At 41.8% G+C, this 27157-nt stretch overlaps 1 protein-coding gene across 1 annotated transcript in view; it reads right to left on the reverse strand.

The window, feature by feature from the left end:
* Positions 1–1101: 1101 nt before the first annotated feature.
* The window catches only part of srrm4 (serine/arginine repetitive matrix 4), a 78639-nt gene continuing 52583 nt past the window's right edge, over positions 1102–27157 (reverse strand). The window contains exons 3-13 of the mRNA XM_085786250.1: positions 17314–17397; positions 17087–17167; positions 16964–16990; positions 16747–16797; positions 14560–14643; positions 11199–11355; positions 6983–7314; positions 6561–6755; positions 5383–5484; positions 4330–4485; positions 1102–3274 (exon numbers count right to left, since the gene is read on the reverse strand). Coding sequence (XP_085642376.1) covers positions 2971–3274; positions 4330–4485; positions 5383–5484; positions 6561–6755; positions 6983–7314; positions 11199–11355; positions 14560–14643; positions 16747–16797; positions 16964–16990; positions 17087–17167; positions 17314–17397 — 1573 coding nt within the window. The 3' untranslated portion in view covers positions 1102–2970. The remainder of the gene's footprint in view (positions 3275–4329; positions 4486–5382; positions 5485–6560; positions 6756–6982; positions 7315–11198; positions 11356–14559; positions 14644–16746; positions 16798–16963; positions 16991–17086; positions 17168–17313; positions 17398–27157) is intronic.

Genomic DNA, 27157 nt, shown 5'->3' on the forward strand with positions numbered 1-27157 from the left:
TTGAGTGCATAGAGAGCAGTCAGTCAAGTCAGTCAGCCCCCCCTACCCCCGACTCCCGACTCCCCCCGAGCAGTCGCAAACACACACACACACACACACACACACAGGATGATGGATTTGAAGTGATTGAGAAATATAACTCTTAATTATTATGCGGAAAGGCAAGATTCAAACTTTTGCAGGTTCAAAAAACTCTGTGGAGTTGAAGCAGCCGGTGAAAATCAACTTCTATAAAAGGAGCAGTTTGACATTTTGAGGGGAAAATGAGTTTGTTTTTGTGGAGTCAGACAAACGAGAAGATCGATGAGTTAGGCCCATGAGCAGCTGCTGGATATGATTCAGCTCAGCTAAAGGTCTCCAAAACAACAACTTGTTGATTTAAAGTAATTAACAGATTTGCATTGAGCTGCGTTCAGAGTGTCCACTTCACTCACTCACATTTTGACACAAGGACATGCTGGTGATTCATAATTTACTGTCTGTTACATGAACAAACACCAAAGCTTCTGCATCAACATTCATGCCATCTTACAGGAAGAGATGTGTAATCCTATGCGCGCCTTTAATGTGTCATGTGTCTATTTCTGTCAGTTCTTACTGTTCTGTTTTCTGAATATGATCCTAAGGGACACTTAAGTTTTAATAATAATCTTTTTAAAACGGGGAGACGAGTCACTGCACTGGTGAGACATTTTAGGAGCACTATGCAGTAACTACAGTATCAACAGGTTGTAAAATGCAGCAGCTGATGTTAAAGGGGAACTGTGTGGGATTTTTTTCCTTAACGATGCAACATTTTTACCTTAATTAAACAGCTTTGGAGTAATTGTGATGGTTAAACTAGAAAATTTCATCACAGAAAGAGGGTTAACAAAACAGTGGAAAAGCAAAACATTGGGAAAATCAGACTTGGATAGTTCCCCTTTAAAGTTGCCACCTTTTATGAAGAAAATATGGGAGGGAATCCAAAATGCCGATAAACCCTTTATTGTGCTTAAGCCCCAAATTACACAAATATCAAGGGTCACAGAATAGGTGGCTTAATGTTGACTAATTGTTAATATTTTGAGGGCAAAAAAATTGCCTCTTGTGTTGATTAAATTCAGGACGGAGCTTTTTATTTTCAAGTATGGGCTGATTGAGCCTCGCTAACATTAGCAGCTAGCTTGTTTGTGAAAACCGTTTCCAATGCATCTCCTGTACGCTACATTTTGGTTTTGCTTTGTGACAGATTCATTGCGCATTAAATAGTGGATAATATTCATATTTGATTTTATACAGTGTGTGAGTGGGAGCACTTGTTTCCAAACTTTATGCTAAGCTAAACTAAGCTAAGCTAAGCTAACAGGCTACTCTTTGTAACTTCGTACTGAGCAAACACAAACAAGAGTAGTGTTGATTTTCTCCCCTGACTCTGTGTGAAAGAAGTAAACAAACATATTTTTTTCTCCACAAAATGTCAAACTTAAAAACATACAGCAGTAAAGACAGGAGGTTGGACAGGAAACATCTTTCCTGCTGCTCTTCCACCGTCTTTGAACATAGATGCTTCTACTCTGTGAGGTTTGTATGTGTGAGCGAGGAGCCACAACCAGAAGAAGAAATAATTCACAATAAACAAAATAAATTACAGCAGTGTCATAATAACCATAAACTGACAGCGTTGCATAGAAAGATTGACCACTACTGAGAGGGACAACAAAGCAATAAATATTAAATAAGTAATAAATATGTATGCTGCTATTCGTGGATTCAAAACTTGGCCTTATCCGTCGTGATGTAACAGAGTTGATGTATGTGTTTGGTTCCAGTGTTGTCGCAGGAAAACATTATTCAAGTAAAAACTGTGAGTCATGAGTTCAGGCTTATTATCAACAGGGAGAGAGAAAACGCAGAGTGAAACGTAACAACAGGCCGAGAAGTTAATTTAAGCTTTAGAGTTGTCTTTACCTTTAACGGCAGATCACTCATTCGTTCCATGTTGTGTTTATTTGTTGAGAAATAATAATTAAAAAACCTCTGACTCCATGAATATTTTGTCAAAAGAAACCTCCTCCTCCTCCTGCTCCTGCTCTGTCCCTGTGCAGTGTTGTGATTTCTCTCTGTGATATTACATGGACTGACATTTCAATTGTTTTCCACTTGATCAGAAGATAAATTAATTTGACATTTGAGCTGACAGGCAGTTTTGCCGCCCCCTCTCCGTTTCATTTTTCAGAGGAAAAGGTGTTTTTTCTTTTTTTTTGTTCTTCACCTCTGTGAAGTGCGGAGATCAGAATGCTGAGACCTTCTTCTTCTTCCTCCTTATTTTTCCTGATAACGACAACGACCCCCCCTCAGAAGCCATTTGTAAACATCTGGATAACGCTCGGGCTCAGATGTTTCCTCACTAATCTGGGACACAGATCGCTGACAGGATGGTAAATGTTTGATGTCTTGTTGAACTCGGCCTCTCGTTTGTTGACTATTTAACTGGTGCAAGAAAAACAACATCCATCATACTGTATGTGGATTCAATCAATTTAAACCTTTAACTTACACCTCAATTTGTAGCATTTTTAAAAGAAGCATCAATTAAAAAAAATACATAAATAACGAGTTTTATAATTTAAAAGAATAATTTAAGGGGACGTGCAGAGAGCTGATGGAGGGCGAGTGAGTGTCTGTGTAAAATATCCAAAGAGATGAACAGTCGCAGGTCGTGGTGAGTGCTGATGCGAGAGGATGCAGTACAAGAACAAACCCAACAAACAGAAAAGACATTCAGTCTCCAGTCGGTCTCTGTGGGGGGAACAGCCAGTGAGACCGCGTCACGACAAACCGTGGTCGCGTGTCCCCCCCCCCCCTCCCCCTTCTGGGACATTTCCACTGAAGCGTCAAAGTGGAGCATGGAGGAAAACACGCACGCACGCACAGTCGATTGCTCCAACATCCGGTGTCCTCGCTCCCTTTAATGTGCTCTGGGAAACTTTAATGCCTGGTTTTGTTCCGTTTGTGCAACGAACCGCGGCTCCGGCTGCGACTGCGGGTCCCAAAGATTGAGTTCCAGGATGAACTGCGGCTGTAGCTCCTGTAGGACGACGAGTAGCTGCGACTCCGGCTGCGACTCCGACTGCGACTGCGACTGCGACTCCGGCTCCGGCTCCTGCTGATGCTGTGGATCGGGCTGCGGCTGCGGCTGCGGGTGAAGAGGCTGCTCCAGGAGGAAACGCTGGTGGAGCGGCTGCTGGAGGAAGGACTGGGTCTGAAGTACGGGATGGGTCGCTTCCTGGCACTGCGGAGAGGAGACATCACAGACAAATGTTATATTACAAAAAAAACAAGAGCTACAAGTTCTGAAAGTAGTAACACACAGTGGACAGGTGAGTTAGTGTGAAATCATTCAGATGTGTTTCCAGTCCGCTGTCAACTCCAGAGCTGCTGCTCGTTAAATACATTTGGCGCTAGCTTAGCTTTAGCTACTAGCCGCTCCCTATAGGCGTACGTGGCAACCAGTACAATTGAAGGTTGGAGCGATAGCGGGCGAGTGTGAGTGCAACACTTACTGGCCAAGAAGAATTAAACTTGTAGCTAACACCTTTAAAAAAAAAAAAAAAAACCCTGTGGAACTGACATGGATTAAAAACCTCCGTCTGTAGTCGGGGGGGAGCGGAGTCGGACAATGCTCGGCTACAACACATGAAAACAGCTGTAACAATCACGTGTTGCATTAGTTTTAACACTTTCATCGACATTTTTATTATATTTATTAACTTTTTCATCCCATTTATTGACTATTTATCAACACTTGCACTGCTGTTTTTATCTTATAGCAAAAATCCTTTTTGTTTCAATGTGTACTGTAAAGCGGAGACACAGACAAGATGATAACGACTAAGAATAACAATGAAGAACATCAAATATACGATGCAGCCATGAAACCAAAACAATCAGCTTAAAGACACTAATTAATGTATCAATATCGATCACTGCAGCTGAAATAATAACAGACAGGTGGCGCAATAACAAAACAACGTGTTAAGTAAAGGAAAAGTCGTCTTTATAACAGACTGCTGTTGTTGTTGTTGTTTTTTACATTTCCAAATGCCTGCGTTCGCCATCTGCTTGTTTAGCACCTGTGGTGACTTTAAAGCTGACGATTATCTCATCCTCGGGCTAAACGCCAGTTCTCTACACAGCTCATCAACGCGAGGGGAAGATTTCAGGCTGGGGACTCGTCCAAGTGAGGAGGTGTGAGGTGGGACTGGCGATGGCATTTCTTTTTTCTGCCTTTAGGCATAAAAACGTATATTGTAGTTAAAAATAACCAGACTGGGGGAAAAGCGGTACCTTGTGATCCGGCGTGCTTCCAGATGGCTGGGAGAGTCTCTCCTCCTCTTCTTCATAGGAGAGTAGGATTTACGTCTCCGTCTCTTCCCGCTGACCTTATGAGCGTGTTTCACGGCCGTCTCTCTGGAGCTGGAGGTTCTCTTCCTGTCCCGTGGTCTGTGCACACATCAGGTACAGGCGTCTTAATGTGAGCACTGATTATGTTAATACAGTGGCTTCATGCTAAAGTTTAGGCATTATGTTATAATGTTATAACATTATGTAATGTAATAGATTTTCACCTCATGATGTAATAACGACGCATTTTGTAATAATCTGCCACATTTTGTAATGAATTCTTGAACATGATATGTAATAAACTTTGCCACATTTTGTAATAAGTTGTTACATAATGGACAAAATTATTACTTTTTTTTCATAAAAAAGTGCAACACCTGCATTTTGTAATAACTGATGCAACATGTAACAACTTATTACAAAACGCAGCGTTATTACATCATGAGGTGAAAATGTATTACATCATTACATAATGTGGCGCTACACACCCCCGGTCTGTTAATGTAAACAGTTAAGCAAGTGGAGGATGAAATGATCTTCAAAAGGCATAAAGTTAAACTTGAAACACTCTTTTGCAATATTTTAAACAATATCAGTGTATTGTTTTTGTTTTTAACAGTTTTAGAGTGAAATATAGAAACAAAGCAGCAGCCTGTAAAAGCATGGGAAACCCGGGAGACTTGAGCTCTCAGATAACTTTGACCAATCAGACAAGATATTTACTATTTACACACTGTGATCATGTGTCATGTTTCCAAAGGGAGGGCTACAAGGTATTAACTATGCAGGGGGGACAAACCTTTACCGTCATTTTGAAAATGTAAAAGGTGAAAAAAAAGTATATTGTTAAAAATGTAAAGGGAAATGATTTCATCTTCCACTTGTTTAATTGTTCACATTAACAGATATTTTGACCAGAGGTCCCTAAACTTTTGCATCATACCACTGTATGCATGTGTTGTTCACACAGCGCTGAGGAGGAAACACACAGCTCACCGGTCGTCGCTGTATCTGGAGTAGCTTCCTCTGGAGCTCAGGCTGGCCACGCTGCCTCGTCGCCTCGGGTCGGCTGAGTAACTCGGAGAGCGCGAGTACGAGCTGGAAAACAAGAGACATAAACATCAAGCTCCGTGTACGCAGGAGTTAGAGTTCAAGAAAATGTTGCACAGTTTGTTTTATTCAGCTTCCCAGTTTGACAACAGACTGGACTGGAGAGACTTCATTTTTTTTTTGCCTTTAGATATTTTCTTACAGGAACAGTTGAAACCTTATGATCAGCATAGTCACACATTTTATTATTTATGAATTATAGTGAAAATAAATGATTTTCTTTTTGCTTGTGAAGCCGCACAGTCCTCCACATCCATTATCTATCTCTATCTATCTGTGCTGACGAGCTGGTGTTTAGCAGGTATAAAGTAAAGTTCACTATGTTAAGCATTCAAGGTGTTAACAGGCCAAAATCTGTATTATTATTATTAGCACTGAACAGAAACTACACCTGGGCCTGATGGGAACGTGATTAGTTTTTTCAGTGAAACCACAGAGCTGAACCGGAGCGACTGTGACTCAGGAGGTCGATCTCTGACTCCAGGTGTCCAGGAGTCCTTCAGCAAGATAGTGAATCCAAATTGCCCCTGGCTGTGGCATCAGTGTGTGTGTGCGTGTGAGTGGGAGAGTTTTGCCTGATTATACCAGGTTATTTCAATTCATCCTGAGGGGAACATGAATAAAACCAGATTCTGAGACAGACATCCCTCCTCATACGTTTTTTTTTTGTTTGTTTGTCCAGAAAACAGAAACCGCATTTTCTGTAAACAGGTCCCAGAGTGGGAAAATCTGAAAATGCCCCCAGCGTTTCCGTGTAGACGCCCAAAGCGGATCTTTTTGAAACAAAAGATCTGTACCACAGCGTTTTCAGTCGTATTCAGTGTATCCGTGTGTACACAGATATTTCTTTAAACGATGTTGTGTTTACGGAAAACCTTTTCAAAACGAACAAGAATAAGATGGTTTTGGGTGAGGCTGCGTTCCCGTGTGGACAACGAGGCCTTTGTGTGCATGTGCATGAGGATGGAGAACCTGGAGAGAATGTGCAAACTCCACCGAGATCCTTGTGGTGGATTTTCCTGATACCTGGAGAAGCTCTATCTAGTACATTTACATGAACGGACCTGTATGAAGACATTGACGGGCTTCTGGAGTAGCGTGCCGAGTATCTGGAGCTCCCTGACGACCGGCCCCTGCTCCGGCTGCTGGACGTCCGCTCCTTCGGTCGCCTCCGAGACGACTTCCTCCTCCTGTGAGAGCAGCCGGAGGTCTTTGAAGGCCTCACGACCTCCACCCGACACCCCAAGGTTATCTGCTCCCTGCAAAATGAAAAGGGAAAAAAAAAACCCAGATTTTTTCAGACGCTTCGCTGCTCAGAGTGATGAGTGAAGCCCGACCTGCTGCATCCTGGGTCGTACGATGAATATTTATTCAATATTTATTTCAAAAGAGGAAACAGAGCGTGGAGACACGAGATAAACAGGCTGCAATATTCCCGTGGAAGCGTTTCGTTCAGATGGATTATTTATCATGAACACAACGTTACCTCTTGCTGTTGGCGCTGAACAGAGTCGCGGGCAGACTCTCCTCGCCGTAGGCTTTGCATAAGGACGCGTAGCTGGTGACAGAGTTTCCTGAATCGGAGGCGTTGTCTCTGTCGGCGAACTTGAGCTTCTCCACGGACGCCAGACGTCGACAGCGGCTCCTCTTGTTGTTGTTGTCGACGTCGGCGGCGGTGACGCTCGCCCGAGAAACCCCGGTTTTGCTCGACGGCGGCGACGACGTGTCATTCCCAGAGTCGTAATCGTGCGGACCGTCGGTCTGCCTCGATAAACCTTTTCCGTGCGAGAGCTCGCTTCCAGGTTTGGACGACAAAATCTGCAAACAGACAGAAGAGGCTGCAGCTTAAAACCAAACGTGTGTTGACAAATCCAACCTGCTACCTGTTTTCTGATGCACTGTGAATACTCTAGCACAAAGGCAAACACAGAGAAGAAATGTCTTTTTTTTTCTTCTTTTTTTTGTCGGGACAGAAAACTTTGAAAGATAAAGACATCATGCAAAATCTTTTGAAGCATGCGGTTAACCTTCGAAAGAAAAGCTGGAACTCAACTAAAGTCAAAGGAAATCAACAGGAAACAAAGTTAGATAAAAATAAGTCTAAACTAAAATAATAATCATATGAAAGAAGGAAGAACAAAAAGGAGCAGAAAAGAAGAAAGGAAAGAAGAAAAAACTATGCGTGGGGAAAAAGAAATAAAAGAAATCTACCGGCTCTAACTGGAGTGAAGAGAAAAAGAGTAAACAATAGCCCCCTTTGTTAAAAAAGCCTCAGTTTTAAAGAACATCGAACAAACATCACAAAAATGGGTTTTATGTAGAAATGAAAAGGATTGCAGACAAAGAGAGATCCCATCAGTCTAACTAAGAAAAGCCCTCAGAATAGGACAGATGACTGTGACTCTTTCTCCTGTGAAAAAGTAAAAAAAAAAAAAATTAGCCTGCACCGACCTACAAGTAAATCCCTAAATCTGCGGATAGCATCGACTTACCAATCAAGATTTCCTCCTTAAGTAGGTAAGGTGTAAGAAAAAGGGAAGAGCGGGCAACATAAGTGCATCATTAGAGTCGTAAATTGCAAGAAAAAGACAATAACCCTCTCTTCAAACCCAGAGCCAGTTAGACTGATATTGGCATGTTCCTTTTTCTTTCCTTAATGGTGCATTGTTTTTGGAAGTTTGCTTGTTTTTTTTAATTTTTTGTTGGGAGCGAGAATACTTGTAAAAGTTTTCTTTGTTTGCTGTTACAGGTTACTGACTCTCCGAGGATCACAGTTGACGAAGCTCATGAAATCATGATCTCTCTCTTTATCTTATTGACTTCTTTTATTTTGAGACACTCAGAGGTTTAACCGGTCTGTCCTCCCGATGAGTTTTTTTTTTTTTTTTTCCCATTATCTAGTCTACGGTTCGACACAACAGACCAACCCTGAGGGAAATTAAACAAATCTTTGTACTTGTGCCGTCCTCTCTAACCAGAGGACTCAGCGCTAAAAAGATGATTTCACTTACACAGGAGCAAAATGTTAAATAAAGACATTCTTCAGTGTCACCTCGAGACGTTTTGACAAGGCTGCCTTTAAATAAATATTTCATCTCTGCACTCAGACATTTCTCAAATGCTTCCTGTGTGTGCCTCCTTGTCTACCACCACAACAAAAAAAGAAAAGAAAGAAATTCACCACTAACATTACAGAAACGCTGACACATTTCATAATCAACCACATGTACAGTATGTTGATTATTCTTATATATTTTTTATTTTTCTCTCCTGTCATACCTACCTTTCGCTTTATGATTTACTCTTGTTTACATGGGGGTTGGATTAAAGGGATAGTTCACCATTTTGGCAAATTGGCCAAATTAGCCAATTGCCATAATTGCTATAGTAATAGCAGTAGGCTCATTACCTTTAATTGTTGGTGCAAGCTATTTTTAGAGCGGCGGAGCAGAGCCGCGAGCTGCTCAGAGCTACGCTACGGAGGCTAATGGGATTTCTTGGTTTTCCTCATCAAACTCATCAAATACACAATCCAACAACTCCAAAACGCTCTGGTGAACAAGTTGTGACCTGCACATTCACCACGTGAGTTGTTTTCGAGGTAAATGCAGAGACTGCTTGCCAAAAAACTGCCCCCAACGGGAACGCGCATCAGCGGTTTTGCATGAATTTACCTCTAAATCAACTCTGTCTGGTAACGTTCTGGTATCATCTCATAGCGTGGTGAATGTGCAGGTCACAACTTGTCCACCAGAGCGTTTTGGAGTTGTTGAATTGTGTATTTGTTGAGGAAAACCAAGAAATCCCATTAGCCTCTGTAGCGCAGCTCTGAGCAGCTCACGGCTCTGCTCCGCCGTTCTAAAAATAGCTTGCACCAACAATTAAAGGTAACAAACCTACTGCTATGACTATAGGGATTATGGCAATGGGCCAATTTGCCAAAATGTTGAACTAACCCTTTAAGCAAAAATCACTTTGCATTACTTTTGCTTTTCATTCACCCGTAATTAAATGAATAAATAAATGCACACGCCACTGAATAATTCGGATACAGCGAATCTGACCCCCCACCCCACCCCCTCAGTGACCGGGTGTGAAGTCCCCCTGAAAGACTTTAAGGTCCTGTACGCCAGACGCGATGCAAAAAAATATGGATTAATTTATTGAATTTCAATTAAAACCCTGTGGTGTGTAATTAAAAACATCTGTCTGTGCAATTAGCATAATTTAATGATTGCTGGAGAGAAATTAAACGCTTTTAATGCTCCAATAAGCACGAGACAATGAGTTTAAGGCCATAGCTGCTCTGGGAGAACATCACTTTAAAGAAAAGTGTAAAAAAAATAAAATTAAAATAAACGTAAACTTAAAGATTCAGGTCAGATCTTCAAACTATTTGCTGGAGGTAAAACATAAAACAGATGCAATGAGTGGAGGAGACTGAGAGGAGCCAAATTGAAAGGGAATTATTTTAGTTTATTTATTTATTATTTTTCCTGCTGGAGAAATGCTGGTATGTGAGTCCAGGTCACTGATGAAACATCCTCTCTGTGCAGCTGAGGCTCATTCACCCCTTTAAACACCGAGGTTTCATCAGGTCAGGCTGCAAATACAAACAACCCGACTCAACCCGGCTCAGTGTTTTCTCTATTGTTTTGGTCCAATTTCATTTTACTCATCATCTCCCGGTGTGACCCCGGTCTCTCCCTCTGCTAATGTCAAGACAAATATAGGATTTGTTTCTACTGCCAAATGTTGGAAACAGTTTTCTGTTCATGTTCTGAATAACTCTCCCTCCCTGACCCTGAACCTGCAGCCTGATCCACTATCGATGACGAACAATAAACAACATCCTGGCTTGACACACAAAATAGGAACAATAGCAACATTATTATTACTTTAAAAAATAAAATAAAACACAAAATATGCATCACTTCTTGAGCAGTGGTTCAGCTTTAAACGCACCTGTTTCTAAACGACAGCGAACACAACGTTTTTTTTCGTAATTTTGCTTATCTTGACAAATGGTTGTGATGCACAGATGTTTGTTTTTTTTAAAATTAAAAACATTGGCACACAACAAAAAATATCGATCTTTATTTTTTTATAATACCCTTTTGATAAGAGAAAACAACAAACGTGTAGTGAGAAACAAAAATTAAAAAGTAATCTTAATTTGAATTTGATGCTTCATTTCACAGCAGGAGGGAAAATGAGCTTTTCGACTGTATTGTTCCCACTGTTGTGTAATTTATTCCTGTGGTGTTTTGGGAGTCTTTTCAAACCAACATTGGACTGTGGGTTTAAAAAAAACAAACAAAAAAAAACTGAAAAAAATATAAGAATAGACAAACACTGGCCAAAAATAAAGGATTCATTAAATGAGCTCAGAGTCGGGCCATGTGTTCAGGCGGGTTTCCTTTTGTAAATATTCATCCCCTAGAGGAAAGAGGCTAAATGAGTTTACACTATTGTATTTGTGTTTGAATATTAATGGTGAGATTTTTCCATCAAAACACCAGGATGTGAAATTCAAATGTACTTTTTTTAAATGTTTTTTTTCCCCCTGTATTGGGGTTCGGTCGCCCTTCACTGAGGGCGTTTTATTTGGACGGACACTGAGCTGTTGTTACATGGCCGTGACTGAGAAATCAAACCGAGCGGCCGCCGCAGCATCGTTAAGAGTCCTGAAGAGTACTTACGGTGCCGGTTGAGAGGATGGAGCGATATTTTGGAGCCGTTTTACACACTGATTTGGTGGCGGGTCTCCACTTCATGTCGGTGTGGTGGAGCTCCTGCCCATGCACAGCTGCCAGCTCTCCTAAAGTCTGATGGACCACAGATTTTTGCAGATGGTTTCTGCAGGCGAGAGAAAAAAAGAAGGGGAAATAAAGCTTGTGTTTAGTTTTCATGACACCACATTGAGGGTGTTGACATGGACTTGAGTGTCACGTTTTCTTGTTGGGCTGTTTTGTGCATGTAAACATCATATCCCGATCTGAGAAACACAGGAAAGAAAACTGGATACTGTGGCATATAGACGCCTTATCCTGGTTTTCTCCCAACATGGCGGCGGCAAACCGTTAATACTTTTGGAGTGACGAGGACACAAAGCTTTGTCCTTCAACAATGACAGAACTAAACATAATTCGATGGAAAAAAGCATCGAAACGTTGAGATGTTTAAGTCGGTGGCGGTTGAGTTTATTTAGTCTATTAAGGGACAGTGTGCAATGACATTAATCATTTGCAGAAAATGAGGAGATGGTTGCACCAGATTTAGCTCACAGCTAATTTCCATCTGCAGTCCCAGCATGTAATACACAGAAGACACAGACCACAAACTGAGAACCAAGGGAACAATACATAAAATGACACAAATAGATTCTGATAGCTGCGCAGCCAGGTGACGTATCAGTAAAACAAACATGGCGACGGCAAACCGCTCATACTTTTGAAGATGTTTCGATTGAAGCATCGAAACACTTAAGTCAGTGGCCGATCAGGCTGCACAATGCTGGTTTTCCCGCATGTACGGTGGAGCGAGTGAGGTCCCGTTGGAAAACACTGAAGAAATACCATAAACTTGTTGTTGCTGCCTTCTTCTGTCGCTATAAATAACTTGAATTAGCCATATTTGCAACGCGATTTTAAAATTTAAAAGTGGCAACCCCGCAAGAAGCCACAGTGGTCTCATTTTGACAGATGACAAAAGTGCAGCAGTTTAAAGTTGATAAGATGCAATTGTCAGAAACTTTGATACTGGTATTTATCATGTAAACAGGGTTACTGTAATAACCAGGTTTATCAGTGTACATGTATGTATGTACTTGTCATACATCACATATGTCACACAGCCCTCCACTCGGGAGTCCATAAACTGCATTAACATGACCCTGTCCCACCACTCACGGCTGTGTATTTTCATCCACCTCTCCCTCAGAGACAGGCAGACAGCGGTCAGACGTGAGGACATAGATACGTTGTTGCTCTCTTCTTCTGCTGCTACATGTAAGATGAAATGAGCTGTATTTGCATCCGATCTTAGCGCCTAACAGCTGTAGATACTAGATGCAATGATGAGAAACCAGGATACTGGTATTCATTATGTAAACAGGGATATGAATAACCAGGTTTCTCTGTGTGCATGTAAACGCAGCGTCCCAAATACGATCATAACCGGGATATTGCTCATAACCGGGAAACTCAAGTCCATGTAAACACTGATTCTGACATCAAAGCTTCTTTTCGATTGAGTCACAGACACACGGTTAACGTCAACTGAGCATCTGAATTTACAACAGCAACGTTTTTCCTCTGTTGTGGTGTGAAAAATGGATTGTCGTCAGGATTGTGTAACGATCTGCTGATTGGATTTCAGATGTACAAAGGAGTTGGAAAAGTTTGTTTTTAAAAGTTCATTCATGTTGATCTTCAACGTGATTTCCTCTGATTAAAGGGATAGTTCCAGTTATCTGACACAGAGCTGTGTGAGGCACTGATCTATACTCAGTGGATTCAGGTGGAGAAGCAACTGAGAGAAGGTTTCTCACTCTGTCACAGGAACTACAGTTTGTTAAACCACTGAACAGGTGCAGCTACGTTGTGCACTGGTACTCAGTTGGCTCATAGCTGCAGATAGATGTGCACAGGAAAGAGCTGAAGTGTTGTTTGATGGAAAGAAAGAGCGATAATGATGAATGAAATAAAGAAAATACTTCAACTTTTTCTTTTGTTGGCTTCAAAATGAACTTTTTTTTGTCAGAGCCTCTTCTGTGTTGTTGCTCCTGCTGTTCCACTAAACTGTGATTGCACTGATATACGTATGTATAGGGTATATATCAGTTTAACATCCCATAGATATTCACAGCAAAAACATTTCAGGAACAACTGTAATTTTTCAGTTTGAAATTTGGGCCTCAAGATTTTTTTTCTCTCAAAACCCGATTTCCAATTACAATTTTTTGTGAACTGACAAACGATACTAAAACATGACGTCAGCCAACTGCCTTCCACTGATTGGCCAGAGCGTTGTGACTGGAAGAGTCGTGAGCTCGACATCCTACATGAGAATCAAACTAACTGGCTAAATTTAAAAACACACCGGCAACAACGCTCACTGATCTGTACTGAGACTGTTGTTAAATGTTAAATGACTGCTGTGTGGAAAACCACGCTGTGGTCCGTAATCGAGGTGCAGACGAGTGAGTTTGGAGCTGACGAGAGGATCGAAAAAGAGAGCAAGACGACGTGGAGGAAGAGGAACTATGAAGAACTCAGCTGTGATGGAAAAGGACCTAAACCGAGTCGAGTAGAGCTGTAAATGGAAAAGGGCCGTTTGTCTTTTAGGCCAGTGGTTCTCAAACTTTTTCATATCAAGGACTCCTAAACTGACACAAATGAGAACCCCGTTGGACAAACCTTGGAAACAAACACCAGAAATACACAAATATTTGTTCTGAGTCTGAATAATGTTACTTTTTTTAGTTAAAATTAGGGCCAATGGTGTGAATTTTGGGGAAAATTTAGAGAAATTTGGGGAAAAAAATGTAATATTACATTACATTACAATTCAAAACCGATTAATCGAACAGGCTTTGTCTCTCATGTTTCAGATTTGACTGATCGAGTTCCTGTTCCTGAAGACGCCGCTCCGACTCTGAGCGCTCCAACACTCGCACGCCGTCGATGATAATCCCTGGATTAATCACCACCAGCACAGAGTATCCAGTCATTTTATTAACACATAATCAACCGGCTTCTGTATAATCCATTAAAACCTGCCTTTCATATTATCACACATCCCAATTTTTTTTTTTTTTTTTTGCTAGATGTCATTATAATTGAGTGCATCGATCTGTGCAGTGAATTTGGGGCCATTTCCTGTGAAGCGCTGATAAGAGGCCGGTCATGGCTGAGATCAGGAAGTCACCTCTGCCTTATCAGTCATCGCTGTGGTGTGACCAAGAACTCTGCAGACACCTCGAGCTGATAAGATAAACCCAGGAAGTAAAGGATGGGGGTGGGAGTGGGGGTGGAGAAGAGGGGGAGACGGGTCGCTCACCTGTCCTCTGTGGAAGATTGGCAGGAGGAACTGTCCGACTCTGACCTCCGATAGCGCCGTCTCCGCCGTGAGTGAGTCCGGGAACTGGAAGGAGTTGACGAGGAGAAGGAGAAAAAGACACGAGTGGATAAAGAGGACGAGCACTAAGACGAGTCGACTGACAGAAAGTACATCCCAGAGTTTTTCATAATTGTATAATCGTTCATGTTGTTTACAAAGAACAAACTCCTGCATTTGTAGACGAATCAACAAATGTGTAAATACAGATGCAAACGTAGCGAAACAGTTCAGAAAAACACCAAGAGCGATTCTTATCGAAGACACTTTTCCTGGAGGTAAAAGTGAAAGTGAGTCCGCCCTGAGATCCCTCTGATAATCCTTCAAACACCGTGTTTGCACGATGCAGAAAGAGCTGCAGCTCCTCACTGAAGCAAGAAGTTTGTTTGTTGTGACGTGAAGATGAACGACTCTCTGAACCGCCTTTGTTTTCTCTCTCTCTGAAATACGTCAGGTGAACCCAGTGTGGCTTCTCTATGCTATGTTCCTCCAATCCGACAGAGAAAGAAGAGTGTGTTTATACCTTGACATGTTTTTCGACCGACAACTGCCATCTTCCTCAGGAGGGTCACCTGATGTTGCCACTGATAAGACACATCACAGCAACATCAGGTGACCCTCCTGAGGAAGACGGCAGTTGTCGGTTGAAAAACATGTCAAGGTATAAACACACTTTTCTATATGTCTGATTGGAGGAACATAGCATAGTGATTATCAAATTAAGACATAATGAACTTAATTGAACTATCAGTTCTTCTATCAGTACTTCTGTTTTAGCTGGTCGCCATGACCCATAACATCCAAAGTTTATGTTCAAAACATTGTGTTGTATATCATCCTCCATCTTCAGCACATTACTTTTCATTTTCAGTTTGATGCAAAAGTTAGAAAACCTGAAACCTGAGTGGTTTGGGTTTATACTTCCCCTGGTTCAACTACTGGTCAACTGGACCTGGTGTTTTGTTTCTATATGTCCTCCAACGTTCTGTCTCTCCACACTGTTTAGTCCAAAAAGGTGTAAAATGCCCAAATAAAAGAAAGTTATTACATGTGAAAGTTAAAAGTCTGTCTGGTTTAAGTCACTGTTCAGGTCCAGGTCAAAGTTTATTCATATAACACATTCAAAACAACTCCATCTATAGGAAATATGTGTGTGTAATATCCTAATAGTCTTTTCAACTGCCACTAAAGCTGTGTAAACTGAAACTTGCTGCTGACTGGTTTGGGCAAAAAAGAAAAAACAAATACATGTGCACCCAAAAGAAGAGATGAAGGCAGCAACACATCACAACTCAAGTCTTTAGATTCAGCTGTTCACCTGTTACTGCAGATTTATCAAAGCATATATTATCAGTAATGATCGTTTGGTTGCAGCCGTGTGGAGCATGTATGTTGTTAAAATCTGAGCTGCGTCGTCAAAAAAAAAAGAAGACAAAAGCACAATCAGATCCAGTCTGTTCCAAGCTGAAGGATGAATAATTCATCCTCTCCTCCGTGTGTGAAATGCTCCGAGACCTATTTTCTCAATCCCCTCCTCACTACGTGAAGGAGTCCTGGAATATATGAACTGTGTTTGAACAAAAGAAAAAAAAGAAATAAAAGAAAGGGGGGGGGGGGGGGGGAGGCACATGAGAACGGTATTGAAGGCATGAAAGGAACAAAAAGAAGAAAGAGGGGAGAAGTCGTCGTGAGCTGGAAAGCCGTGGTTTCTGTTGAAGTAAACAGCGGCTGAACTTGGCTCCGCGCTTACAAACAACAGCTCGCTCATCCAGAGTCAAATTATAAAACGTTGCAAGATCACAGCATGAAATTGGTTTCTCTTACCCTCTCTCACCCCTTTTTCTTTCTCCTCTTTCTGTGGCTCTAGTTTTCAATCTGTTTTCCTCCCTTTTTTTTTTTTTTTGCAAGGGTTTATTTAAGCTGCACGTTTTGAATTCGCCCCTTGTGCCCTTTTTACACGAAAGCACTTTTGGAGGATCCTCGCTCTTTTCTTCCTTGGCCATTGTGGATGGGCTTACCATGGAGAAGGGAGGAGGAGGAGGAGCAGGAGGGGGAGGAGGAGGTCAAAAAAAAAAGTGGTGTAGGATTTGGAAGGTGTGCACGACTCTGATGCAACAATTGCAGACTGACCTTTTCTTGTGCTTGCGCTCATCCCTCTTCTTGTGTTTTAAACTGGAGGAGCTGGAGAGATGAAAGAGAACAGCCGAGCATTAAGTCTCGCTAAAGCTGGATTCAGAAATCTTTACTGGGCTAAATGTTAAGAAAAACAAAACACATTTAAGACGGGGATGCATCCAAGTGAGAGCCACATGACATGCACAAAACCCTGCAGTGATCAGATCCATACCTGTGTTTTGACTTCTTGGAGGTGTACCTGCAAGAGGGAGGAAAATACAGTATGAGTCGCCTAAAAATAAATGTCATACCATTTAAAAAATATATTGTCATAGTAAGCAAGAAGCTGCAGTACCTATGTCGCTTGCTCTTCTTGGAGCTCTTCTTCTTCTTCTTTTTCTTCTTCCTCAGTGGCGACAGGCTGTGGGAAGGAGACCTGAAAGCAGGAGAAGGTACAAACTTGAAGTCTAGAGAGAGAGAAAGAGAGAGCGCACTGTGCCACCGCTGAGTTTACTTATTTCAGGAAAGAGGAGCCAAATAACACACCGCACCGCAGAGTCATCTCATTCTGGGGGAACTGACCTTTTCCTTTTCCTCTTCCGTTCAGACTTTCTCTTCTTCTTCTTCCCTTTGGGCCGAGGGGAGAGCTCCTCATCAAAGGAGGGGCTGCGAGCAGAGACAGAGCACAGGGGACACTTCTATATTATTATTATTTCTACTGAGGAGATCTGAGCTGCACCGATTCAGCAGCCTGGTGAGGAGGAGTCTGACTCACTCACGCAGCTCCTGAATCCCAGTATCTGGGGCTTGAATGGAGTCACTCTCTGCCCCACTACCTGATCAATGTGAGTCAGACCTTCACAGTCCTTTAACCTTTTGTTGCTTTGGTTAGAAAATGGCATGAATAAGCTGAAAACCTTGTTACAAAGCTCCAAAACGGTGAGTTTTTTGTTGGGGGACATTTTTTGATCATCACAGACTGAGGCATCAGAAGAAAAAAGCACACTGTAGTAGAGCACAGACGCTGAGGAGGCTTATTGAAAACAAAGCTACACATCAACTAGGAATTTAAATGTTAGCTTGCATTTGCAAAAAAAAAAAAAAAAGATTTAAATAAACTGAAACATTTGGTATAGATGACAAATAATGACTTGAATATTTCAAACACTTCCCCTGGGGGATTAATAACTGGTCCTACAGTATATAATTTGATACATCAAATATTTTGTGTATATAATTAGTATATAATGTATTTATATTTTGACTATATTTGATTTTAATCATTCATAGTGTTGTGAAATTAATGAATGCATAATAATCGTAATATTGTGATTATTTCTCTGACAATAATCGTACCAAGAAAATCTATTGTCATGACATCCCTAGTTGTATCGTCTGTTCATACGGATGTTTTCAGGATTTTATTGGTCCATGAAATTGCATATATATATATACACTGTATATACTGTATATACTCTGGAGTCCTGTGATTCTGAACACCCAAGGTTTCCTGTTATCACTGGAGACCTGTGCTATCAACACTGTGAAGGAGCTGTGAGTTGGGGAGGGGAAGGGCAGCTGGGTGTCTCCTCCTGCAGGGTTTCACACTGCAGCACACTGACACACACTCTGAGCCAAGGCCTCTGACAGCGCTCAACCGACCGGAGCTGTGGACCGCTCCAAACTCTCCCATTAGGTAAACTCAAAAAGGTCAAACAGACTCTGAGTGTGAATCATTCAAGGTTCAGTTTTACTCAGGCTGATGATTCTCTGAAAAAACTCCCTTATGTTTGTCATTAGATACACAATTGTTACGCAAATATCGACTGTAGCCAAAGATAAAGGTCAAACATTGTATAAAGTTAGATTTACATGTGTACTTTGATTATACATCAGGTCTAGTTTCTATATTAACACTGTAAGAGTAACAAAGCCTCAGTCCACAGAGTAATCCACACAGTCTGGGTTCAGAAACCGAAGCCTTAAAACGAACCGTCTGGACTTCTGTAACTTTGTGATGTCACAACAAAGCAGCCACCAAGCCACGCCCACCTGGACCCACCATCAAAACCTTGCAGGATTTAGTTTCTTTGAATATTTTTTACCTGAAATCTATTAATATTTTATCACTCAGGAAACAGTCAGCCAATCAGAAGACAGACTCAGAGCCTCCTCTTTTCTGATTGGCTGACACCAACCAGAGAGAAGCCTGAGAGAGGAGACAAGTAAAACAAGATTTAGATGTTTTTTGGTTCTTAAAACCACAAATACTATATCGCCTCCTGGATCAACAAACATATATCAGAGGTTATTTGTCAGAACTGTGACTTTTCCGCAACCTTTTCAGTCGTCTAGCTGCCTGCACAGATACGGGGGGAAAAAACAACAACAAAAACCATGAGAAATATGAATTTAAAGTTCAAAACACTGAAAGAAAAGCTTCTTTCTAGTGACAAAATAGTCCCGGTGAAAACAGGTGAGTGTGCTGTGTCACTTTCAAATGTTGTCAACCAACAATATGAGCAAAACTAACGCAACAAATGTAAATTTAAAGTTTTTTTCTGAAGTTATCGGGCACACCCATCCCTCCCACAGGTTGTATTAATAGCCACGGTGCATCAATACACAGCGTGAGAGATTACACAGGATGACTTCCTTCACCTCCTTAGAAGTGTTACCTACAGATTTGTCTGTGCATTTCATGCCTGTAGTGTGAAACTCCCTCTATAAGAGACGACACCGTTTGAAAATCCTCGTCAGATACCGTTCACAGCTTGGATCCAAAGGTTTTAGGCGACTGAAGTCGATAATGGGACTCACTTGTTCAGAAAGTCACAAAGTACTAAAAATATATTCTTTGATGAGTTTGCTGTGATGATAAATTATTTAAAAGAAAGAAAAAAAACCCCTCACAGAATGGATGGGTTAAAATAATCCACATGACTCATCATTGGCACCACATCACTGCACATAAACGCATCCTGATTCCCTCTCACAACAATCGTAAGCAAGATTATCCGTGAGCCAAATGTCCCATATGAGATGATCCCATCACAACAGAATGATGAAATCCCATCCAGACTGGGATAAAGCACAAAACAGATCGCACGCCAGCGAGCTTCACCGAACCAAGGCTCGTGACGACATGGCTTCGCTCAGAGGAGGAGGAGGAGGAGGAGGAGGAGGAGGAGAAGGGTTGTGTTTGTTACGTCCCGTTAGCTGCTCTCGGCGAACTTCAGCAGCAGCAGCTTCCTAACTGTGGGATTTGGTTTATTCAGTTTGATTAACGAGGTGTGTTGCTGAGTTTATAATCCTACAAAGTCTGGCAATTTAATTAGTTTTTTATTTACTTTTTAATTTTCTAGATGGTTGTAAAAAGAAACCAAAACATCCTCTAGACTGTTGCTTCGTTTTAATATGAATCAACCACAGGTCCATAGTGTGCAGGAAACACACACACACACACACACACACACACACACACACACACACACACAAAATCCTCAATAATCTGAAAATGTAGTTGCGCAGATATTTCAAACTATGATTTAAAGGGATAGTTCAACATTTTGGCAAACTGGCCCATTGCCATAATCCCTATAGTCATAGCAGTAGGTTCGTTACCTTTAATTGTCGGTGCAAGCTATTTTTAGAACGGCGGAGCAGAGCCGCGAGCTGCTCAGAGCTACACTACGGAGGCTAATGGGATTTCTTGGTTTCCCTCATCAAACTCATCAAATACACAATCCAACAACTCCAAAACGCTTTGGTGGACTAGTTGTGACCTGTACATTCACCACGCTATGAGATAATAACATTATGGACAGAGTTGTTTTAGAGGCAAATGCATTGACAGCTTGGGAAACCAAGAAATCCCATGAGCCTCCGTAGCTTAGCTGTGAGCAGCTAGCGGCTCTGCTCTGCCATTCTAAAAATAGCTTGCACTGATAATTAAAGGTAACGAACCTACTCCTTCAACTATAGGGATTATGGCAATGGGCCAATTTGCCAAAAATGTTGAACTATCCCTTTAAAGTCTGGACTGGACACGCTCCGATCACATCAGATATAATTCAGATCCTCCCATAACCCTAAAAAGACAGCTCAGGATTCACAGGGTTTTAACCCAATCATCCTTTTTAGACCCCGTCTATCTGGGCCTACGTCCTTCAAACTCCTCGCTTTCAGTTTCTAATGCAGCCTTTCTGCATTAAAAGTAAGAAGAAAAAAAAAAGCTGTCTCCGAGCCTCGAGCCAAGATCAATCAAGTAATGTCACTGATGCAGTTTTATTAGACTTGACAAAGCTCCTTCTGAGCCAAAGAGGACATTAAACAGCCAACTGAAGGCTGAGCGAGGTCCTCCTCATGTCTAATAAATTGACTTTGATGTGGAAAAGATTGATGGAGTATCTCCTTAATGTTAAATAGGTCTGAGAAACGCCCTCAGTAGCCAGATTATTAGGAACACGCTCTCGATATAATGTCCTTTTGTGAACACGCTGATGTATAAACATGTTAACTTGGCTGTAGAGGATCTAAATTACAGTCACCAGGCGCCTGCACACATTTACACATGCAACAACACACTTATGCTAGCCTGAGATATTCTTGTCTTCTGAAAGTGTGAATTTATCACAACAGGAAAAAAATAAAAAAGAAGCACGTCAGACTCGGTGTGTTGACCGGCTTGATTGCCGTCCAGAGGTCCACTTCATTCCTCTTTGAAAAATGACTGATGCGGAAAAGGAAATGAAGGCCTTTCAAGCGCTACAGGCTCATTGAATTGAGCCTTTCAAGCACAGGCTGAGTTAAATTCACAAGACGCAAAAGGCAGGAAGGAGCGAGCAAGATGCTTTTGACCGTGAGTCACTCCAGCGACGGCACCTTGGCTTTAATAATGAGGTGAGAAATGAGGCTTTATTGGGAAAACTGGCCTCCTGGTGAAGGTTAAATCAGAGCTGATGATGAATAAATATCATGCAGGAGTGATGGAGCGTTCGCATCATTAATGGCACGGAGACACTGAATCAACAAGTGATGCTGGGACGATGTGAACGATGAGTCCGCCGCTCCCGCCGCTGTACATCGTCACTGCACGCTCTAATCTCCTGTCAGATTGAAACCTCTCAGATTCTTTCACTTGATCGTCCATCAGGCCGATCAAGAGAGAAACAACTGAGCGCCGAGTCGCTGCTTCGTCCTGAACCCGCTGGGAGGAAAGGAAAGAAACAACCCTTCATGACTCTTTTGAGGAACCGACTTCACTGCTGCAGCGTCGTTGTCCTGGTTTAGGAGGAAATTCACTACAGAACTAAAAAAAACTAATGAATTGAAAATGAATCAGCGACTACTTTGATAATTCATTCATCATTCATCAAGCGTTCCCACCACCATCACCATCATCAGAACAATTCACTGGCTCTATCTTCTCTACTGCACTAGTTTGCTGTCTCTGTCTTTTTTCATGTGACTGTGATTTTAATTATGTTATGTTTCAATGACATGGTGGTTTTACATAACCAAACACAAACCAGACAAAAGAAAACTCCAATAAAGTGGAGAGGCGCAATACTGACAAAGGACGGCGGCCATTTTTAAGAATGATTATAACAAAAAACTGAAAAAAGTAAATAAATCTCAGCAGAATGTCAACAATCTCTCATGTGAGGATGGATGGATGGATGGATGGATGGATGGATGGATGGATGGATGGATGGATGGATGGATGGATGGATGGATGGATGGATGGATGGATGGATGGATGGATGGATGGATGGATGGATGGATGGATGGATGGATGGATGGATGGATGGATGGATGGATGGATGGATAGATAGATAGATAGATAGATGGATAGATAGATAGATAGATAGATAGATAGATAGATAGATAGATAGATAGATAGATGGATAGATAGATAGATAGATAGATAGATAGATAGATAGATAGATAGATAGATGGATAGATAGATAGATAGATAGATGGATAGATAGATGGATGGATAGATAGAGAGATGGATGGATGGATGGATGGAGAGATAGATAGATAGATAGATAGATAGATAGATAGATAGATAGATAGATAGATAGATAGATAGATAGATAGATAGATAGATAGATAGATAGATAGATAGATAGATAGATAGATAGATAGATAGATAGATCACTGTGATGTCATAATGTCGCAGCAGAGGCGTTCAACGTTGAGGTTGTAAATCCAGTGAGACAATCTCAGTCTTTCCTCCAACAGGGGAAATAACTATTTACAAGAGCCTGTGTAGGAGACAATTTGAGATAAAGAGGTTTAATATGTTCAAACTGATGAACCTGAACGCTGCAGATGAGAAAAGATGCTTTCCACTGAAAATTAAATCTCACAAAAAGCACCTGCTGCTGCCCGCTGCGACTCGCAGATGTGAGGAAGTTTATGCAAATTTCCCTTCCAGTTGTGTTCGTGTTGATTCCCTCCTGACACGAATATTTTCTACTCCGCCGCCGAAAAGAATCTCAGAAACAACATGAAGGGGAAAACAAATTGTTGTAATCAATGAGTTTCCAATTCTGTACTATACAACTTTCGCTAGGCTGCACTCAAAAGCATCAAGCCCACCATCCCCCATCCCCCCGGGAGAGAGAGAGAGACCGCCGCTATGAATCCATCTGCGCCAATGAGACGTGACGTGAGGCTGCAGCAAATGCGCTTTGAAATCCACACCTTTAAAGTTTAATTTCCTCCACATTAAAGACCAAAGTGGGTAAATCAGCAGCTTCCGTGGAGATTTAATTTCCGAATAATACAACAAACTAAACCAGATCTTGTGCTGCGCGGCAGAACAGATTAACTCATTTTCTGAATCACACTATCAATATCCAAATATTTTCACAGCTCAGAGTTAGAGAGCTCTGGGCATTAACACATCAAACATGTCAACAAACAGCAGACGCACAACAACACTTTTTTTTATTGTTGTTGTTGTTTTTTGCCAAATCCTAGTACAGTGGCATTGTGAAAAAGTTTGGGCACCCCCGGTCAAAATGTCTGTTAATGTGAACAGTTCAGCAAGAGGAAGATGGAATGATCTCCAAAAGGCATAAAGTTAAACATGAAACACACCTTTTTTGCGATATTTTAAGCAATATCGGTGTATTATTTTTGTTTTCTACAGTTTTAGAGTGAAAAGAGGAAACAAAGCAGCAGCCTGCAAAAGAAATGTGAAACCCAGGAGACTTGAGCTCTCAGATAACTTTGACCAAAGTATCAGACAAGATATTTACTATTTACTCACTGTGAGGGGAGGTTACTAGGTACTAACTATGCAGGGTGGACAACCTTTTGCTACGGACCCTTTTCCTTTTCTACAGTATGTAAAAGATGAAAAAAAAATGGTTTAAAATGTAAAGAGAATGTGTCATCTGTAACCTTTTATGCCTTCATGGCACGGCACTTGTTTAAATGTTATTTATTCATAATTTTTACAGGAACAGTGCACGTTAATTGACACTACTGTAAATGTGCCAGTGTTAGCCAAGTGGCTAATTTTCAACTGGGCAAGATGTTAATTTCCAGCCTATAAAACAACACAACAGTATTACTTAATATACGATTTACTCGATACTACCTAAAACACATCTAAAATGGTGAAGTATATACATAAATAAAAAAAGAAACTAAAAAGGACAGACAGACAATCAACACAACAATCATTTAAGAAGAAATCATGCAACAATAAACATCACATGAACAGACATTGTGACCAGTGGTGCCCAAATGTTTGCATGATGCCACTGTAAATAAACGTATACCTCATGTTGCACAAACAGCAGGTCGTGCACCAGAGGTGAGTGTGACCAGAAGTGACCCAGACAGTGACAAACCACCACACTCTTCCTCCTCCTCCTCCTCCTCCTCCTCAGCTCTGGACGTGCCCCGTTGCTTCGGATGCAGGAGAACGTCTGGCTGTAATGAATGGCCCTGCTCGGTGCAGTCGGCAGTTTGGGAGCATTAGGAACTGAAATGCATTAGGGCTGATTAGACAGACCAAGCCCAAGTACCCTCTCCTGGTAATGAGAACGCTTTGTCACTCATTAACACCTCTACCATTCTGGCCTTGTACAGAAAGAGCACAAGGCGAGCAGCATTTGCATTTGCATTTTTTTTTTTTCCGTTCTTCTTCTTTGCCAGCAGAAACAGTTTCTTTTGATGAGGTGCAGAGAATGAAAGGAGAGAATGAGAGAGCAGTCAATTGCCAGCTACACTGGGAACGGTGATTGTGCAGAACAATGGCGTATGAAAAAAGGGATTTGGGGACATCTGATGAGAATATGCTCCACGCTGAACGCAGCCTATTTTCCTGAAGAGCGTGTTGTTGTTGTGGTTTTTTTTCCTCCTCCCACCCTGCTCTACTGCAATCATACATGAATACCATACAAACAGTGTATATACATGTGACTACATCCGAGATAGGCCATCGTATAAAAGATTCATCACCTGCTTTGTGTGTGCGTTTCGCTGCACTGTGGTTTGGTTTTTCACGTCGGCTTCAGGCTTTTTCCAGGTTAATTAAACAGGTTTGTTACTGTAACACCTCCCTTCTAAAAGTCGCTCACTGGAGCTAACATACTTCCTTCTATTGGGAAGCCACCGTCGCTGTGTTGTGGTTTTCATGTTATAATTAACATTGGTTGCTCTGCTAAATTGGGCAGCTGCTGGCCAATTAGCAAGATAACAATCCGAAAAACAAATTTCTCCACAGAGGAAGCTTTCTCTCTCTCTCTCTCTCAGGCGAGTGACTTGAAGCGACTTCGTGACTGAGGCGAAGATATTCTGAAATGGATCCGCCTCATTAGGCGCTTTTTACTAAATGGAAATGAATTAAAATGTTTATTTTTCGTGTAACTCTCGGTTTTTTTGTTTTGTTTGAAGAGCAGAGAAACCCTCGGTGGCAGCTGGGAGGTGTGTGTGTGTGAGTGTGTGTGTGTGTGTGTGTGTGTGTGATGCATCGCCTTTGTAGCCTCGACAGCTTTTGTGGAGGTCGGATGTTGGCTGCTCTCTCTCTGTCTCTCCTCAGGCTCGTGTCCTCCTCTGCTGACCTTGTGGTCTGAGGTGACGATAAACAGATAAACTGGTGGTGTCTGTTTGCAGGCAACCATCTCCCACACACAGGTGAGACCGGATTCACTGTGATTGTATCAGAGGAAGGTGTGAAATCCTGTCCGTGTTTCACACCATGTCCATGTGCAGAGTTTCTGGCATCCGATGAACCACAGCCTCCGTATGTGGTCTGAGCGATCGGCTGTCTGATGAATGCATCTCGGCTGCGTTCACACCTGTACTCGGAGCGGAGCGCTTGAGATGGGATCACTGGAAATGGATGTTAATACCAGGTCTGAACGAGGGGGGGCTTAGTCTTAAAGCTGCTGGGATCACGCTGGCTGGGTGCTGTATGCACAGCAGCTGTGAAAACGTCTTCATCCTCATTTTGATGCTCATCTGAACAGCTGAGAGCAACACACACACACACACACACACACACACACACACTGCCTCACGGCTGCATGTCATGATCTACAGATTCAGCCCGTCACCTATTTCTCACATGTGCAGCACGACCCCAGGCAGAAACAGACCTGATGATCGTCACTTTCACACCACAACAACAACAACAACAACATGACCGACACCGTTCACTATTATTTCAACGTCTAGGCTCAATCTAAACGTCACTGACGTGAAAAAATATGTCTGTTAGTGTTAGTGAGATATATTACACCGTGTCCTGACATACAGCGACGCGAGCGAGCGAAAAAAAGTGATTAGAATGCGTACTTTTCAATCAGCCTGTCCTGACGTGCCGCGAGCCATATCGCTCCGTCCAGCGATGTCGCTCAACCCAGAGAAAATTGCTCGCTCTGTCTCTATCTGGACGACATTTCGCGGCGGTGTCCCGCCCCTAAACACTTCTTAATGGTTGAAAAGTACACGCTGCTTTCTGTTGACAGGCAAGTTATCAGAGAGAGGAGAATATGAGAGAAATAAAAAAATAAAAAAACACTCCAAGATGTGAAAAACAGCAACCAGGAAATGGCAGGAATCTCAAAATAGCGCCAAAAGTTTCTTTACGTCCCTCGATAATTTCAAATCAAATCAAATCAATCTTTATTTATAGAGCACCTTTCATACATGGAAAATGCAACACAAAGTGCTTTACACACATAGAAAATAAAACAATTACAAGTAAAAACCCCTCCCTCCCACACTCCATACTACACACACACACGCACACACACACACACACTCTCTCACTACTGACGCTAGGGAGACATTATGGAGGTTATTTTCTATCATAAATCAAGAGCATATTATGTTGATTTGAGAGCATTACTTTTTGATTTGACGTTCAGAAAACTCTGCTCTCATATTCAAATTT

Source organism: Trachurus japonicus, chromosome 9 (assembly GCF_045865225.1).
Source record: "Trachurus japonicus isolate A0001 chromosome 9, Traja_1.0".
Taxonomy (NCBI): domain Eukaryota; kingdom Metazoa; phylum Chordata; class Actinopteri; order Carangiformes; family Carangidae; genus Trachurus; species Trachurus japonicus.